We start from the raw sequence: 18,718 nt of genomic DNA, 5'->3' as shown, positions 1-18,718 counted from the left end.
AATCAAACAGGCTTCTAATTGTTTTCTTTATTTCTCCTATTCGAGTTATTAAATCTAGTCCTTCCCCCTATTTACAGCAAGCGACATTTTTAATAAAAATGACAACTTGATTCTTAAAATTTGCTAGCAACACTTAGAGGCTTGAATGCTTGAATTTAACCTTTCCAACACTGACTATGGTTAAAAGTTGTTTCAAGTACCAGTAGAAAGCTTTTGATTTTTCGTTTCCGATTAAAACAAAAATTTGCGCTTACGATAAATTAGCGGGAAGGGCTCGAAATATTCTCATTGAAGTAAACATTCCGGTTCTCTTATTTATGTATTTGCTTTTATTTAACAATATTTTACATACAATTTATTTGCTTAAGAAATCGAATCCAAACCAACTATGTTACTCACAAAAAATCTATGAAAACGAGACATAAATAGCTGTCACTTAAAATACAAGGATAAAAACGATTGTCGATTTGATAATCACCTTACATGGAGCAAAAGTTTCGTTTTTGACAGTCAACAATGAACTATCAAGTAAGCCGATTTCACCCCTGTTTCTAACGTCACGAAGTCGAAGTTAGGGGAACCTCAAGAGTTTTTCTACCGTTTCAAAATGCTTGGGATGAGGAAAACATGATGGACCCAACTATTACAACTACTTCAAAAAAAAATAATTATGCGTATCACAATTCACATTTACTTTCCTCCATTTATCCTAACATTTCAAAATAAAAAAAGAAGATATTAAACCAATTACTCAACTTGACATTTAACTAGTTTTATTTTTGTGGATAAAATCTCACTATGTAAGCTAATAAAGTTTACATCAACATCTAAAGCTTTCCAGTTCAAAACTTTGTATTATCCTTGAAGATGTACAGCTAGATATTGTATATCAGTTTCACTTGGATTGATTCAATTTTAAGGTTGATTGTGAAAGCTAGGAACATTCTTTTCTTCACAGATCTTCTACAGTTTACATAATTCAAAAAGGTGCCGATTTCAATTTCTTGATAACAAGAACAAAGGACTTCTGCCAACTTGTTTGCCTTTATTCATAAGACACATAGACAATCTACATAGCCATAGTCATCATCCTTGTCGTGCGTCTTTGGTTGTCATCGCCATCATCATTCTGCATTCGAATTTAGTGTTTCGTTTCGTTGAAAAGTTATTACCGCTACTTTGGTGGTTGCTAAATTAGTTTTGTGTAATGACCACACTTTCAGCTTTTTCGTGATTTTTCTTCCTTCTTGTTCAAACCACAATTTTCCGCTGATATATGTATGTAGGTATGTATGTACAGTACAAATGTATGTATTAAACACAAGGAAGAAAGATTTTCTATAGAAAAACATGAAATTGACTAATTAAAATCCTGTGAAAGAAAATTTAATGGAATTTGGATTCAAAGGGGCTTAAATAATAAAAAGAAGTAAACGCCAAGAACAAAGAACATAGTCACTCACAATAGGGAAACCATTTTGCCTTCTGTATTATTATCATCTTTTGTATGCTGTGAAATATTTTGATAATATTAATAAATGTTTCTCCATTTTTCACTTAATCGTTTGAATACACAAAAGAGAAAAGATGATTTTTTGATTTGCAGGGTAGATTTATATCTTTCAAAGATTTTTCTTAAACCAACATTGATGAAAATTAATTTTAAAATAAAAATTATTGTTTTTGTTGAGAAGCTGAAAGTTGAAAATTTAGGCTATAAGTTAAGTCGGCCATTCATGACACAATCACAATATATGAAAAACTGGGCAAATTGGGGTTTGAGCAATTGACTAATTTTGTGAATAAGGTTGTTTGTGCCGTTAACTTTGTAGAATTCAAAAAAATGTCGACATTACCGTATGTCAGTTATTCAAATTGCCAGCCTTAGCAGTTAAAGTTCTGTCTCAGTTCAGTAAATCAGCATGATTGGGGGTTGCGTATTTTCTAAGCGGGTGCGGAAAAATGTCTATGAAAATTATTTTTATTTGGAACCATACAGTACAACGTCATTTATTAACATAGCCTCTCACTGGGACTCCTACAAAGAATCCCTTAAGAATCTACAAGAAGACACTAAGGAAATCCAAGCGATCTTCTTGGCGATCCTTCTATGGCATGATAGAAAAAACTTCTGAAGCCTCTAGGTTACGGAAAATTCTTTCAACTAGTCCAGCTATGCCAAGCTGCTTGAAAAATGCAGACTGGACAAATTCAAGTAATGAATCGCTGAACACTCACTTTCCTGGTAGTTCTCTTACCGAAACTTGCAAACGTTATATACGTTCAAGTTCAAATACAACATATCCATAAGGTCTGATCACAAGGGATACGATACAATGGGCTATTAACAGCTTCAAACCATTTAAATCTGCAGGACCAGATGGAGTAATACCAGCCGAATTACAAAAGGCTTCTGATATAATTGAACCAATCCTTGAGGCAATTTTTACCAGCTGTCTTTACCTGGTCCATGTTCCCTCGCAATGAAGAGAAGTTAAAGTTGTTTTTATACCTAAAGCAGGTAAATGCTTCCAAGTCAATTCTAAAGATCTACGACCTATAACTCTTTAATTATTCCTTCTTAAGACCTTGGAAAGATTGATAGATATCCATTTAAGGGAACGTATTGATTCAAGACTTCTGTCTTCGTCTCAACATGCCTACTGTAAAGGTAAATCGGTGGAAACAGCGTTACACACTTTAGTACGCACCGTCGAATATTCCCTCCATCATAAAGAGTTCACTTTGGTTGCTGGTCTGGATGCGGAGGGCTTCACAGTGATAGCCTATGCGGACGACGTTGCTATAGCAGTTTCAGGAAAGCATCTTAACATCCTAAAAGAAAAAAGCTATTGGTAATAAATGGGGTTTACAACCCAGAATCACGCATTGGCTATACACATTGGTAATCAGACCGACTTTAACGTACGGTGTGGTATAAAGGCTAAATAAAGTCCAACGTTCAGCTTGCCTATGTATAAGCGGATCGCTTCGCACGAACTCGTCTGCGGCACAAGACACCTTACTCTACCTAACACCTCTTGATATATTTAGCATACAAATAGCTGCGGTGCTATTCACCTCAAAGCTTCGTCGCAATATATTAACAACAACATTTGCCACTCCGTAATTCTTAGGTATTAAGAAAAGCACACAGACACAGACGGACCTTTCTGCGATGATAGGGCATTCCTAGAAAACGAGTCAATTCATTTCTATGCAGATAGTTCGAAAACAAAAGAAGGGATGATGGAGGTGTGTACTCTGAAGGACTGAAATTAAGTCTTCCATTCTGCCTACCCAATCATTGTAGCGTAAAAGAAGTCTTGTCCTGGCTTCAAGAATACGTGATATCAACATCTGATATCCGTATCTTCTCAGATAGTCAGGCCGCTATCAAATCTCTGGACTCTGTCTCTACAAACTCTGTATAAGTTCACAACTGTCGGTCATCTCTTATGGAGATGGCACAACAGTTTAATTTTCACTTTTGTTGTGTGCCGTGCTATAGAGACATTTTCGGTAACTGTAAGGCATTTGAACTTGCCAGGAACGGTACAGTACAACCCATTCTAGCACGTTTGGCAAATGCTGGCATACCAATCGCTACTTGTAAACTATTGCTAATGCAGGACGCTATAAAGAAAGCAAACACTAGTTGGAACAACGTCACCCCATGTCAAGTCGCAAAAACATCTGGCTAACACTATAGATTTAAACCGATCACGATGCTGGCTATCTCTGAGCAGATCGCATATAAGCTCGATAATAGGTGTCATAAGCGAAAACTAATAGAAAAACACGCCACGCGGCTAGGCGAATTCCCAAGTGACTTTTGCAGAAGCTGTATGGACGGGGAAGATGAGGAAACAGTTCTTCACCTTTAAGAATTACCGATCTAAACGATCTTAATCATATTTGAATTATCACCCTCTCACGTTTCGTAAGGACTCAAACTGGATCCATTGAGCTTGGGAGGAAGCCACAAGATTCATGTGGTATCACAATGGGCCATTAAACTAGCCTAAGTGTGTCCGATTCAATCATGGAGAGCCACTTTAACTTAGCCTTAACCGAACCTTAAGCGACGTAACTGATCCTATGATGGCATTATCACTTATCAATGTACGAGTAGATACACCACGTTAGGCTTAAAATTAGTTGCAGGAGCACCTGCCCAGAAATATGAGTTATACTCAAGCTTTGGACGTATATAAGTCTTGTTGCTAACAGGCGAATCAGTGGGGAATTAAATCATTTTGCCTCCCGTATGTACCGAGATGTTTAGTCTCCTCGTTGCAAGTGCCATCTATGTATAATGACAAGAGGGGTATGGCTGGCTTCAACAATACAAGACAGCATTGGGTTTTCAATGCATTAAATTCCACGCAGTTTTGTATTCCCTATTGTACAATGCTGTTTTCAAAAAAGATAAGAACGTCTTAGGATGCTTCGAGAGAAAAAAAAATCTTCGGGTGATTTTGGTCCCGTACGCATAGATGGAGAATGGAGGAGAAGATATAACGACGAACTGTACGGGCTGTACAGCGACACTAACCTAGTAAGCAGGATTAAAGGCCAACGGCTTAGGTGGCTGGGTCAAGTAGAGCGAATCGACATTAACGCTTCAGCCCGGAAGGTCTTCGAATGCAATCCCGAGGGACGACGCAGTTGAGGAAGACCGCGACTCAGGTGTGTGAAGACCTCAACCAACTTGGCGTGCGAAACTGGAGATAGCTAGCTAAGGACCGAGCTGGTTAGAGGCGCATGTTGGTTGAGGCCTTGGTCCGCACGGACTGTATCGCTACCTTAAGTAAGTAAGTAAGTGCAATGCTGTTTAGGTTGGAATTTAGCTTATCATATTTTGTCGTGCAGTTCCAATCGCAAGAGGAGGATCGTGAGTCTGGAAACGAACATTAAAAGCTCATTGAAACAATGCATTGGATTAGAAGTTAGAGATTATTAATAAAAATGAGAAAGAGTTGGAGAAAGAACAGAGTCCTGGGACACACCAGCATATATTTTGTGGTTTCTTAGACTTGAACCCATCCAATACTACTTGTGTTGAACGATCCTGATGCCAAACCCTATTAAATGGTTTTGAAATATCAAGTGCTATCATCACTCTTTCCAAAACGATCTAAAGATTTGCTCCACTATTCGGTGAGATGGACCATGAGATCACCAGTAGACCTATTGCTGCGAAAACAATACTGTCGGTCATTAAGAAGCTTTCGATCTTCGAGATATTTTCTGAGCTGATAATTAATCAGGGTTTCCATGACCTTGGAAAGAAGGGGCGTAATTGAAATCAGTCGTTAGTAAGTGGGCTTTTTTCTAGAAGGGCTGGAGAAATGCTATCTTCTATCTACCTGGAACGAGACCTGAGGAGTAGGACACATAAAAAGATTTTCACAGCGGATTCAGCAGATTTATTTTTTTTGATATCCTGTAGGTCATTGAATCAGTTACGCGCTCAACGACAGGCGGAGTCATAAGCTGCCTTGCAAATGGATTAGCTTTCTCAAGAAATCTGCTAGCGTAGAAACCATGGATGAATTCCTCATGTTTTTTTATGAATAACAAAAAATGTTCACTGCCTTTAGGTCATTGCAGTATTTTTTGATATAATTTTTGGTCATGCAATTGCCTTATTGACAATTAAAACTATTGTGATGTGTAAATTCTAAGTTGGAACAGAAATGAACACCTAAATCTTTAAAATGAAAACACGGCAGAGTTTTTGCTATAAAATACAATAACGAACCTCTTTTGCTTGAGGGCAAGGCTATTTTTCTCACACCATAACATAAAACTATAAAAACAAAAGGTTTTGAATGGAAAATTCTAAATTTTACCTTCCAAGATCTGTTTTCAAGGCATGATTTGATCCAAGCTAAGAGAAATGGTAGAAAACCAAGATCCTTAAGTTTTAATAAAATAATTCCGTGGTTAAGCTGGTGACTGTCATTAAAAAAGTCAGTGTACACACAAGCAACTACATAACCTTGTTCTAAAGCGTTTGAACATACCGTTGAGAATGTAAGAAAATTTGTAAAGGTTGATGTTTTTGTTCGCAAACGAAATGCTGCAATCTCACAAACAACTTGTTCAAAAAGCTAAGGAATGCAGAGAAAGTTTTGCAATGGATCTTTAGTTTGTAATGCCGCCTTGTTATCTTTCTTGAGTATTTTCGTAAGAAATTACTTCTTCCTTGATAAACTGGAAAATTTGCCAGTTTTTAGGGACCAAAATTCCATTTCTAACCACAATAAACTGACAAAGCTGATGGTTTCCAACTTAAGACTTTTATTCTTTCAGTACAATAAAGCATGTTACAATAGCTTTACCTGAATATGATTTCCATCGAAACATCACTTAAGCTCCTTACAATCACAACAATGTCAGTAACTTTAACTTACAAAATACAAAGGAAGTATAGAAAGCTTTCGTATAGGAACAGGATGGAACGGCTTTCTCATATATGAAACGGGGTCAGTTGCAAAAATGCAAATAAATACAATGATATTCTTCGTGTTTACTCCTTTTATGAAATTTAAATTTTTCCTCTACGTATGCAACAGGAGGCAAGTTGTAGTTATGGTTACAAAAAAGAATAGAATGACAACTAAAGAGGATTGTTCTGGTACATGATTTTAATTCACTTCTTCCATGTTGAAAATTCGAGGGAATCTTGAATTCAGAATGCTTACACACTTGTGTAATATTTTTAAAATAGAAAAACTCGAATTACATTCATACGCCACTAAAATTTATCCTACTGACATATGCAGTTGAATTAAGATGTTATTTCATTAAATTTAATTCGTTTTCATAGGATATCATACAATATCTAACTAAATTCATTGATCATGTTATAGTTATCACATTGAACGAACCACATGGCAAAAATAAAGGGTGAATTAATTTAACCCATTTCCGGCTAATGTTGCGAAAACGCAACGTCTCACGTTGGGTCTCCAGGGACTTAATTGGTACATTTTTTATAGCGTTTTAAAACTAATATTGGACGTTTATTAAATTATCTAATCGACCTGTTTTTGGATTTAAAAAAAAAATATTTCTGGAGTTTTTAATATCTTCAAAATTTGCAATTTTAAAAATTTTTAGGTAATATTTTCAAACTTAAAAAAAAAAAAATACAAAAAAAATCAAAAAAAAACTTTACAAACATATAAACAAAGGTTAAAATTATATTCTAACATTAAATTGAACCAATTTTTATGGGTAATTTGCCTCGCAGGTGAGATTAAACCTCTGCGTTGCGTTTACGCAACATTAGCCAAATGCAGTAGCAAAAGCACAAAGAAATAATATTTTTCTTTTGTCCATTTTTGATATCATTAGATAACCAAAATGATTTTTTTTACAATATTAAAAATTGATGTGTGTGTAAAGCAATCACATACATGTTAGTGCCATAAAAAAATTCATTCACCAAATAGGTAAAACCCTTTGGAAAAACCGTTTAACCCACCCGCGCGAGATAATTCTTAGAAATGATTATACAGCAGTAAAAATTGATTCCTTTTTTTCAAGATATAGTGTGCATTTTTATCTAAAAAAAATCATTCAACAATTCCAGGTATATTTATTGGAAAACCCTTTTCCCATTTCCTTAGATTTAGCACACTTTTTGTATTTACATTATTACCAGGTATAAAAAACGGGCTGCATATTAAAAAATCTATAATGTTGAAAATAAATATTTCGGGTGTATAAGTACGTGTGACTCGTTCTAAATTTCACTTATTACGTAAAAATCGTCAGTTGTGCAAACAAGTGTTTTTATAAAAATATCTGTGTTTTAAAGTTTAAAAAAAACTATTATGTATCGCCAGAGGTTTTTGTCGGCTAAAGAACTAGAAGATTTGTTAATGAATCCAAGTTCAGACGAAGATGATGAATTGAACCAGAAAGTAGATAAAGCTATTGAAACAAACGTGATTATTTTGCCTCCAAAAAATGATGCTTTGAGTGACCATGAAGAAATTGATGATAACGTCCAATTATTGGAAGACGTGAACATATTGCCAAATGAACTAGCCGGTGAATTAGAGCTGGAATGCATATTAGACGATCTACAATGTGAGCCAAATGATTCAGAAAATGCATCAACATCACAAAATATTGCATCAACTTCTAAAAAGGAATCGACGTCTTTTCAATATAAATTACCAAAGTGGTCAAAGAGCCATCGAGTTGGCTTTTCAAATACTCCAAAAGACGTATCAAGTGAAAAGATTCAAGCGATCTATAACAAAATAGGTAAGTTTAAAATAAAAATCACTCAGAACTTCCTAAGTTGAATCCAATCCTTTTTTCTTGTAGGCAGTTTCAATCCTCTTCAAATTTTCGAATTATTTCTTGATAATGAGATTATCAGTTTCATTGTTGAAAGCACCAATACGTATGCTAATGCGAATAGAAATAATTTAACATTCAAGACAAATTTCAATGAAATCCGTACATTTATTGGAATAATGTATTTTTCTGGATTGCATACAGTTCCTCAGTTGGATTTATATTGGTCCAATCAACCAGTCTTTCGCTGCAATATAATAAAAGAAGCCATGAGCCGAGACCGCTTCAAACTTATCAAATCCTTCTTACATGCCTGTGATAACAGTACAATTGATCCCAGCGACAAGTTTGCTAAAGTCTCAACTCTAAACAACATGCTCAATAAGAATTTTATGCAGTTCGGAGTATTTTCCCATCACCTTTTAATAGACGAACAAATGATACCCTACTATGGACGTCATTCTGCAAAAATGTTTATAAGAGGGAAGCCAATTCGTTTTGGATACAAATATTGGGACCTGTGTTCTCACGATGGATATTTATATCAATTCATTCCGTATGGTGGTGCAAGTGCTGATAATTCCCCTGGATTTGGCTTAGGGGAAAATGTTGTTCTGAGACTTCTTTCTAATATCGATGTTCTAGACCAACACACAGTTACTTTTGACAATTTTTTCACGTCGCACAAACTGATTTATCGTCTTTCAGAATTGGGTTACTTCGCAACAGGTAATTTTAACTTACCATTTATTTTTACTAAAAAATTAATTTCTTTTATACCAATCTATAGGCACTGTTCGTGAAAATAGAACTGGTAAAGCAAAGTTGACAGAACCCAAACAAATGAAGAAACAAAATAGAGGAACTATGGATTTTGCATTCGACAAGGAAAATGGAATTGCCGCTGTTCGTTGGAACGATAACTCCATTGTAACAGTTCTTTCGAATCATTTGATGGACCAACCAATCACTCAAGCAAAACGGTTTGATCGAAAAAAAAAGGAAACACGTCAACATTCTCATGCCCAATGCAATCCATAAATATAATTCCACGATGGGAGGAGTGGACTTGTTTGATAATGCTATCAGCAATTACCGGATACGGATTCAAGGAAAGAAGTGGTACTGGCCACTTTTATCAAATGCATTGGATGCAGCATTGGTAAATGCATGGAAAATTCAAGGCATTTGCAAAAAGTTTGCAAAGGAAACACCAATGTCACAACTTGAATTTAGGACAATGTTGTCACACATCAAAGGGAAGGAAATCCCAACGAAATGGTTCGATTTGATGACACAAAACATACTATAATAAAAATGGAAAAGCGTCTTCGATGTCGAAATTGTTCCAGTCAAACAATTTTTTGTTGCAAGAAGTGTAAGATCGCAATTCATCCGAAATGTTTTGATACATACCACACAAGGACCCATTCTTCAACAACAATAATATTTCCAAAAAAACTAATAATATTTCCAAAAAAAAAATATTCAAAATAAAGCTTTTACCTACATTTTAAATGTTGAACCACACCTTAACGTCAAGTTTTGTTCTTTATTTTATTTGACATTTATCATTTGGAGACTAGTTCAATTTGAAAAATAAAAAGATACACAATAAGGCAACGTGTTAAAGTTAAGCAGGCTTATTATGAAAATGGGTGTTCAAATCCAAATGAATACCTTGTACTTCGTGATTTTTTTGGTCCATTTAATAGTCCAAATGTACTTACAATCGGAAAAATCTTGGAAACACTTGAGCAATCCCATTCAATAGGAGATATGAAAGCACCAATGCATCGTCGTACAACTTGTACTGCAGAAAATATTGCTGCTGTTCGTCATAGTGTTGCTGAAGTTGAGAAGACCTCTTCTTATACAGACTTGCATTTACACGCTTACAAGGTGCAATGGACTCAAGAACTAAAGATTGTTTAACATTTCATGGTGGCAAGAAATGGCAACCGTGGATGAACAGTTTTCGAAGAAAATCATCTTCAGTGATGAGGCACATTTTCAAATCAGTGGATTCGTTAATAAGCAGAATTTTCGCATTTGAGTGAATGATAAACAAAGAGTGATTATCGAAAAACCAATGGGTTTATGGGCTACCGTCATCATTGATTCTTAAATGTTCCTAAATGAGGCCGGTCAGACAGGCTCTGTAATGGTGTTCGTTATCGTTTGATGATAACAACCTTTTTATAGCCCGTGGGATAATAACAAACTTTTTATAGCCCAAATTGGAAGGAATGGATGTGGACGATATGTGGTCTTAAGGAGCCAGTTATAGCTATCGTTGGTTTTCATTATTGAAAACAAATAATGGATTTTTTTAAAGGTCGTTTATAGCTATCAGTAACGGTTTCTGCCTTTCTTCCTTCCTGATTGAAATCCACCGATAAATTTTCACTCACAGAAATCTGTCATTCGAATTGTGTGAAATTGGAATGAATTTCCGCCCGGAAAAAGAAATAATAAATTTTTCGGCGAAAAATAAATGCGCAATCAAACTTTTTTCTCATAAAAAAAGTCTTTGTGTGATTTCCGATCAATCAGTATTCATTTTTATTTCTAATCAAAGGGAACACAGACGAATAGCCAATCAAAGAATTTTCGGAGTGATTTCAATGATAGCTTTAACTGGCCCTTAACGGACGGTGTCAATAGCTACACAGCTAACAAAAAATGGCTCTATTGAACGACAAAATCAATGGCGGTGATCAAGTCACATGATTATTAAAAAGAAAGGGTGTACGTCGATAAGCCAGCAATAATTCAAGAGCTAAAGGTTGAGATAACTCGGCGCATTAACGGCACAGAGCCTCAATTATGCTTTAGCGTCATTTCAAATTTGGCCATCGGACGGAGGTGTGCCGCAAAGGTCCCGTGGTCATTGGGACGATATTTTGTATCGTTTATAATTGAACCATACCAATATAATCATAACTGCTAATGCGGAGCAATTATTGAACCCACCAAGAACAAAAATACAATCAATCTCTACAGGAACAATCCTCCAGAATTTTATCCAAAATGCTTATTTTTTGATTTGGCATAATTAGATTATAGATTTTCCTACATATTTTTATCATAACTTCTTGTAAGTTTCTGATTAAAAGGTTAAGTGGATAAAGTAGTTTTTGACCCTGGTGTCTGTTATATTTTATATTCTTTTTTCAACAGGAAGAGTGGTTACATATCTACAATCTTATATTAACTTTTGAATCATAATCTGTTAAGTCTGACTTAGACGACGAAGTTTTTAAGAACCTCTATTAAAGTGAGCCGTTTTTAAACTTCCGAAAGAGATTGATAACACAGAAATGAAGTAAATAAATTTATTACGTACATATTTACTTAAGGTGAACTAGGGCCTGACCCAACAAACTTCTCCATCTAGCTCGGTCCCTAGCTAGATGGTGGGTGTCGATTTGAAGTTCTTGGGTTTTTTCCAGGATCTGACGTAATGTGAATATTTGATGAACTGTGGACTTTCCCGGTCTAAAACCACACTGATAAGGACGTATCAGGTTGTAGACGATGGGCTTAAGACGTTCACATATTACGGCAGAGAAGTCAGTAGACTGATTCCTCTATAGTTGGTGCAGTTTAGATTGTCTCCTTTTTCAGGATCGGGCAAACAATACTGAGGTTCCATTCATCGGGCATGCTCTCTTCCGACCATATCTTAGAGATAAGTTGGAGCTTGCTCCTAACCAACTTACCTCCAGCTGCTTTAAAGAGTTTGGCATTCAAGCCATCCGCTCCAGCGGTATTATTAGACTTCAGCATAGATATGGCAATCATTACTTCGTCGAAGTCGGATGGACGGGATTTTTGGCTTTCGTAGACTGTGTTGAATGGATCATCCTGCCTGGCAGCGGAATTCAGTTCTTCATCGCCGTTATACAGTCTACAGAAGTGGTCCTTCCATATCCTCAGCATTGACTGCGGTTCCACTATGATGTTTCCACTTTCGTCTTTGCAGCCTTCGGTTCTAGGTTTATGTACCTGCGAATTTCGTTCGACGTTGTTCCTTCTCCCACCATCTCTCTGTTTTGTCTTGGGTCTGGAAACCTGAAGTGCTAACATGGCTGCAACGAGTTTGTGGTCCGAGTCGATGTGAGCTCCTCGGAAGGTTCGTACATCCACGATGCTGGAAGCACGTCGATCGCAATATGGTCAATCTGGTTGACGATAGATTGATCTGGAGAACTCCAGGTTCCTTTGTGGATGTTGAGGTGTGCAAAACTCGTACTGGCTACCATAACGTTTCGCCCCGTAGCAAAATCTATGAGCCTGAATCCGTTGTCGGAAGTGTTGTCGTGCAGGCTGTTCTTCCCGATTATTCCACCAACGATGTCTTCCCTTTCTAGCTTGGCATTTAAATCGCCTAGGACAATTTTAATATCGTAGCTAGGACACTGCTCGTCTTTCTCTCCTGTGAGGGCGTGTGCGCATATCAGGCTAATGTTGACGAACTTAGTCTTGATGCGTATGGTCATGAGGCGCTCATTAATGCACCTATAGCTCAAGACTTCTTGCCTAAGTCTAGCTCCAATGACGAAGCTGCATCCGAATAAGCGCTGTTAGTTTTCGTAGTAGCAGGCACCATAGTAAATATCGTAGATTTGTATCCTCTTTTTGTCCTGCCCATCATATCGTATTTCCTATATGGCGGTGATGTCTGCTTTATAGCGGTCTAGGGCCTCCACTAATTCTTCGGCCGCACGTGGTCTGTTAAGGGACCTAACATTCCACGTGCATATCCGAAGTTTGTTGTCATTAATTCTTTCGCGTTGGTTGTCAACAGTAAATCCGTCCGTATCCGAGGCTTGTTGGTGCTTCGCAACTATGAAGCTTTAACGTGGCCAGAAAGTCACCACCACACACAACCTCCAACCTGGAATGTCAGATCCTAAGTATAACTCCAAGGATGGGGAGCCGGAAAAAATCTCGGTGATTCATCTGCTGCTATCTGGATAAGGAGAGGTGCCTTAGTGGGAACACATCTCCCCCTTCTCTTGTTTGCTACCCTCTCAAAAACTTTCCACTGGGGTTGGAACCCAATCTCCAGTTGAGGTACTAGGCACCCGATGTTAACCACGGGGAGGTGAGAGTAGGAGTTGATAGACAGATGTTGGTTTTGAGAAAAAACCTGTGGACGCTTGTGTCCTCTTGAATGCACATGTCTGCCATTTGAACATTACGATCATGTGTACATATATATTGATACAAATTTTTAGTTAAAGGCGACTTAGCCCTTACATAGAGATATATAAATTACTAAGCTCCTCTTCCTTTTTATATGTTGCGACTTAATTGTAAATTTATTCTTTTGGACCATGTTCCTAGAAATAAAAAACAAAACATATTTATGTAAGAACGGGTTAGTTTGTCTTCTATCCACGGATTAATATTCAGTGTTGACTTTCGATTCGGCTATTTTAGGTTGCACTACCTGCGGGCCTTTGTGAACTAGTCCATCAAGCCCTGTACCTAGCTTGATGTCTTCAGTTGGTCTCACAGTGTATAAGTTAATGTCACCTGATAATCAGCGGCCTTCCTCTACTCTGTCCTGTTGTTGGGAAGGCTTTCCGGGAAAGAGAATTGTTTTCCATGTATAAGTCGCAATATGACTCAAATACTTTTATCCTTTTGCATTGCCCATGTCTCAATTTATGTCCATGTATAACTTAGTCCAAAGAAACAGCAGTTGGTAAGCGAAATTTTTCGTTTGATCTCAGCATTGACCGGAATTGTTTTCTCTATTCATGGCACAGCCCAGCTAGACAAAGTTCAAAACTACCTCAAAGTTGCATACGTCAATGGTGACGTTTTGACTGATTTGTCTGTCTTGTAGGGCCTTGACAGCATGTACTTTGTATTCCTCTAAACCCATTTTCGCCGCCTCTGCCTCAACACATTCCAAAGCCCCATATTGAAATCGCGCTGAGTTCTTCCTTTTTTCAGTTTTCCATTTGTCGGGCATGCTATCAAGCTGTTTTGAATAGCTCGGTATTTAGCTCATCTGCTCCAGCGGCTATGTTTTATTTCAGTATAGATCTATCAATCTTTACTTGGTCTAAGCTGGAGGTTTATGAACTTGTGAATTTCGTTTCACCTGCTCATTCAATTTTCGAACATCAATTCTGCTCCTGAGCCTCTCAGTATCTTTGACCGCACGCTTTTCATGTTCAATCTTTTTTCTTCTATGCAAAGCCACCCAGCACTTCAGATACGGCTTCTCTAATTACATCGTTTGCTGCAGGGAACTTAGAAAAAAGATTTGGCGATTTCTTGCGATTGTAACCGTTCGACGTTTTATCTTTTCACTCACAAAATTTTCTTTCACAACAATTTCAACGTATTCCAAACGCTTTAAAGAGACTATTGTCTTCTTTGTGAAGATAAGTTTGTTTGAAAGAATTTTAAAAAATGATTCTTAAGTTAAAATCACAGCAAAGTAAACTTTTTGAAAGGGATGTTTTCTAGGCCTTGGAAAAAAGTTATAACGTTTCCGGTAGCATTTCTTTATATCAGAGATTTTTAATAATAGAAATAAATAAGGTGGCGTAACAGCTCCCAGAAAACTAGGGCCTAGTGACTTACAAGAATGGTGGGGTCGTACAGTTTATATCCGGAATTCAAATGACTACTTTGGGAAGCACTTTTTTTGGCAGGAATTACTTTTGCAGAATTTGTCGATTCCAAGCAAAGGCCAGTACTTCAGGAGGGAATTGAAGACATTTCCACGCACTAACCATCACGCCACGGTTGTACTATTCACAAATGTAAATTTAGATGTGTGGTCGATGGGTGGTAGTTCTTTAAATAAGTTTTGATACATGTACACGTATTAATGTGTTTTCGGGGTAAGTTATGTATTTGTAAAAGTTATCTTCTCTTGTTGTTCATTTAATTTTCCATTCTTATACAGTCCATAGGAACCTTCCTTCTATTTCCTTACTACGTCTTAGAATAGGAAGGTGTTCTTAACAGCTTCCTAGAAACGTCATCACCCTAACAAAATATATTCCAAACAAATGGCAATAAATAGGATTTATCTTGGAAAATTATTTCCCTTCATAAATTATCCTAACTTGTTCATTGTGGATATGTGGACTATGATGTTGTGATTACTTTATCCTGTTTCTGTGTGTCCTGCTTCATTCTGATAAACAAAAATATATACTATAATGCTATCTGCTTATACAACATAACTATAAAGGTCCAGTAGATGACATTTAGTAGAGAAGAGCCATAGAGTGCTATCTGACATCATGCAATGACTAAATATGTCAACCGGATGAGAAAGTAAATGCTAGATGAGTTATGGAAATGGTTAAGCTTTGGCAAATGCCTTTTGTCTATTTATTTCTATAGAAGCCATGGACGAGTATGTACGTTGTTGAATAATAATTATATTTTTCTGCTGAGCATGGTGGGTTGTGTTTATAGGCATACCTAAAGAATTAGGTTATAACGAATTGTTCATGTTGTACCTAGATCTTAATGTGGACATTTTATTGAGGTGTTTGTTTTGTTTTCTTTTAGAACACTCTTGTAAATAGGTATATATAAGTAAGTAATGACACAAAAGTGTGTCCAAATTGAAATCCTACTTAAAGAAAAGCTTTTGAAATATTATTATTTGTCAGATTGTTAGTTAGATTGGTAATTGTTTTGAATTCAATTTTTGTGTTTATTTTCAAAACATAGGCTAACAAAGACCCATTCGATCAGCCAAGGCCATATGCTTCATTATCACTCCAGAGCTTAGCTCTTAGATCAGATTGGTTTTTTTAACGATTTTGAGAAATTTAAGAAGTATTTCCACTAAAGTACCTCTCCTTATCCAGACGGCAGCGGAGGAATTCTTAAGATGAAATTAACGGTGACGTCAACAGTTACAGTAAGGTTGAACTACTTAGTGAACACCTTATAGGGCTTCTACTATTCGGAGCCTAGGCCTGTAATTTATCTGGCACTAACAAGCCTCGTGATACGGTCGGATTTACTGATGACGAATCAAGCAAGCGAAATAAGGAGAACGAATTTCAGATCTGTACGTGGAGTGTTAGGAAACGTAACAGACCACGTGCAGCCGAAATATATGCGGAAGCCTTAAATGAATTTATTGTTGGAACTAGACTCAGGCAAGAAGTATTGACTTTCAACAGTATAAGCGAGCGCATCACTACAATCCGTATCAAGCCTAAGTTCGCCTACTTAAGCCTGATAGAGGAGAAAGATGACAACAACAAAGACATATTCTTCGAGGGCCTGCCCTGGCTATGACCCTTGCATACATATACATACATACACAAAATTTAAAATAATGTCTCCTTCTAGACTTCACTTGATTTAATGAAAAAAATGATAGTTAAATTTAAAATATTCAGATTTTCTTCATAATTGAATTTGAAAATCTCCAGACCTCTCTTGATATTTCCAGACCTCTCTTGATATTTCCGGACCTCCTTTGATTTTTCTAGACCTCCCTTTATATCTCCAGACCTCCCTTAATTTTTCCAGATCTGTCTTGATATTTCCAGACCTCCCTTTTTATTTCCAAAACTCCCTCGAAATCTCCAGACCTCACTTAATTTTTCAAAGACCTCCCTTGACATTTCCAGAACTCCCTTGATTTTTCTGGACCTCCTTTGAAATCTCCAGACCTCTCTTGAAATTTCCAGACCTCCCTTGATATTTCCAGATCTCCCTTGATATTTCAAGACCTTAATTGATATTTCCAGACCTTTCTTGATTTTTCTAGACCTCCTTTTAAATCTTCAGACCTCCCTTGACATTTCCAGACCTAATTTAATTTTTCTAGATCTCGTTTAAAATCTTCAGACCTCCCTTGGTATTTCCAGACCTTACTTACTTACTTACAGTCCGGGGCGGACCTGGGCCTCAACCAACAAGCGTCTCCAGCCCGCTCGGTCCCTAGCTAGCTGTCTCCAATTTCGCACGCCAAGTTGGTTGAGGTCCTCTCCCACCTGCGTGCGCCACCTGAGTAGCGGTCTTCCTCTACTGCGCCGTCCCTCGGGATTGGATTCGAAGACCTTCCGGGCTGGAGCGTTGATGTCCATCCGCTCTACATGACCTAGCCATCTAAGCCGCATTTTGACATCAAATGCACCGGTAAAATCTTTTCCGACCTTGATAGAGCAGCGTGCATTCTCCATCGTCATTCTGCACAAACGGATAAGTTTGACAGGGATGCCAAAACTAGACATTGCTCGGTAGAGCTCTTCCCTATAGATGCTGTCATACGCGGCTTTAAAATCGATAAAGAGATGGTGGGCATCGATTTGAAGCTCCTGGGTTTTTTCCAAGATCTGCCGTAGTGTGAATATTTGGTCGATAGTGGACTTTCCTGGTCTGAAGTCACACTGATAAGGACCAATCAGGTTGTTGACGAATGGCTTCAGACGTTCACATAATACGGCAGAGAGGATCTTATATGCGATGTTAAGGAGACTGATGCCTCTGTAGTTGGCGCAGTTTAGAGAGTCTCCTTTCTTATGTATCGGGCACACTATGCTGAGATTCCACTCATCGGGCATGCTTTCTTCCGACCATGTTTTGCAGATGAGTTGGTGCATGCTCCGTACCAAGTCATCGCCTGCTGCTTTGAATAGTTCTGCAGCAATGCCGTCAGCCCCAGCAGCTTTGGTTGACTTAAGTTAAGATATAGCTATCTTCACTTTGTCAAGGTCGGGTAGGCGGAATTGTTGATCTGCATCGCCGAGGTTGAGTGGTTCTATCTCCCTTACAGCGGAATTCTATTCGTTATCGCCGTTATATAATTTGGAGAAGTGATCTTTCCATATTCTCAGCATCGACTGCGGTTCTACTACGATGTTCTCCTGATCGTCTTTACAGGCTTCGGTTCGTGGCTGGCACCCTTGGGAGGTTTTTTTTTACCTTTCGGTAAAATTTAAGAACCTCATTCCTGTTGTGACATTCCTCTATCTCCTCGATCGCGCGCTTCTCATGCTCTCTTTTTTTCCATCTAAGAATCCGGTGTTCCTCTCTCCTCTTCTGCTCGTAGAGCTCGCGAGCAGCTCTAGTCCTTTTGTGCAGCGCCGTTTTGTATGCCTCTTGTTTAGCAGCGTGCGCTTGCCGCCATTCGTCGTCAAACCAGGGGTTTCGCTGTGGTGGCCGTGTGAAACCTAGCACTTCAGAGGCGGCATCTCTGATGGCTGCAAGGCAATGTTGCCACTGGTTTTCAATGCTTAACGCAGGATTCATAGGACTCCTTAAGAGGTTATTAGAGACTCGGTCGGAAAAGGGCATGGCAGTCTCTTGCGATTGTAGCCGTCTAACGTCGAATCTTCTCACAGTACTTCCTTGTTTTGGCTTGGATCGGGATATCCGTAGC

At 37.8% G+C, this 18,718-nt stretch overlaps 1 protein-coding gene across 1 annotated transcript; it reads left to right on the top strand.

Moving 5' to 3' along the window:
* The first annotated feature begins 7,850 nt into the window (after nt 1-7,850).
* LOC129945682 (piggyBac transposable element-derived protein 3-like) lies at nt 7,851-9,366 on the top strand. The gene is made up of 3 exons (XM_056055539.1): nt 7,851-8,289; nt 8,353-9,054; nt 9,116-9,366. The coding sequence occupies exons 1-3, from the start codon at nt 7,851-7,853 to the stop codon at nt 9,364-9,366; spliced, it is 1,392 nt and encodes a 463-aa protein (XP_055911514.1).
* Nucleotides 9,367-18,718: the final 9,352 nt, after the last annotated feature.

Source organism: Eupeodes corollae, chromosome 1 (genome assembly GCF_945859685.1).
Source record: "Eupeodes corollae chromosome 1, idEupCoro1.1, whole genome shotgun sequence".
Lineage (NCBI taxonomy): Eukaryota > Metazoa > Arthropoda > Insecta > Diptera > Syrphidae > Eupeodes > Eupeodes corollae.
Note: the sequence above shows the minus strand (reverse complement) of the source record. Positions and strands in the feature narration are given on the sequence as shown.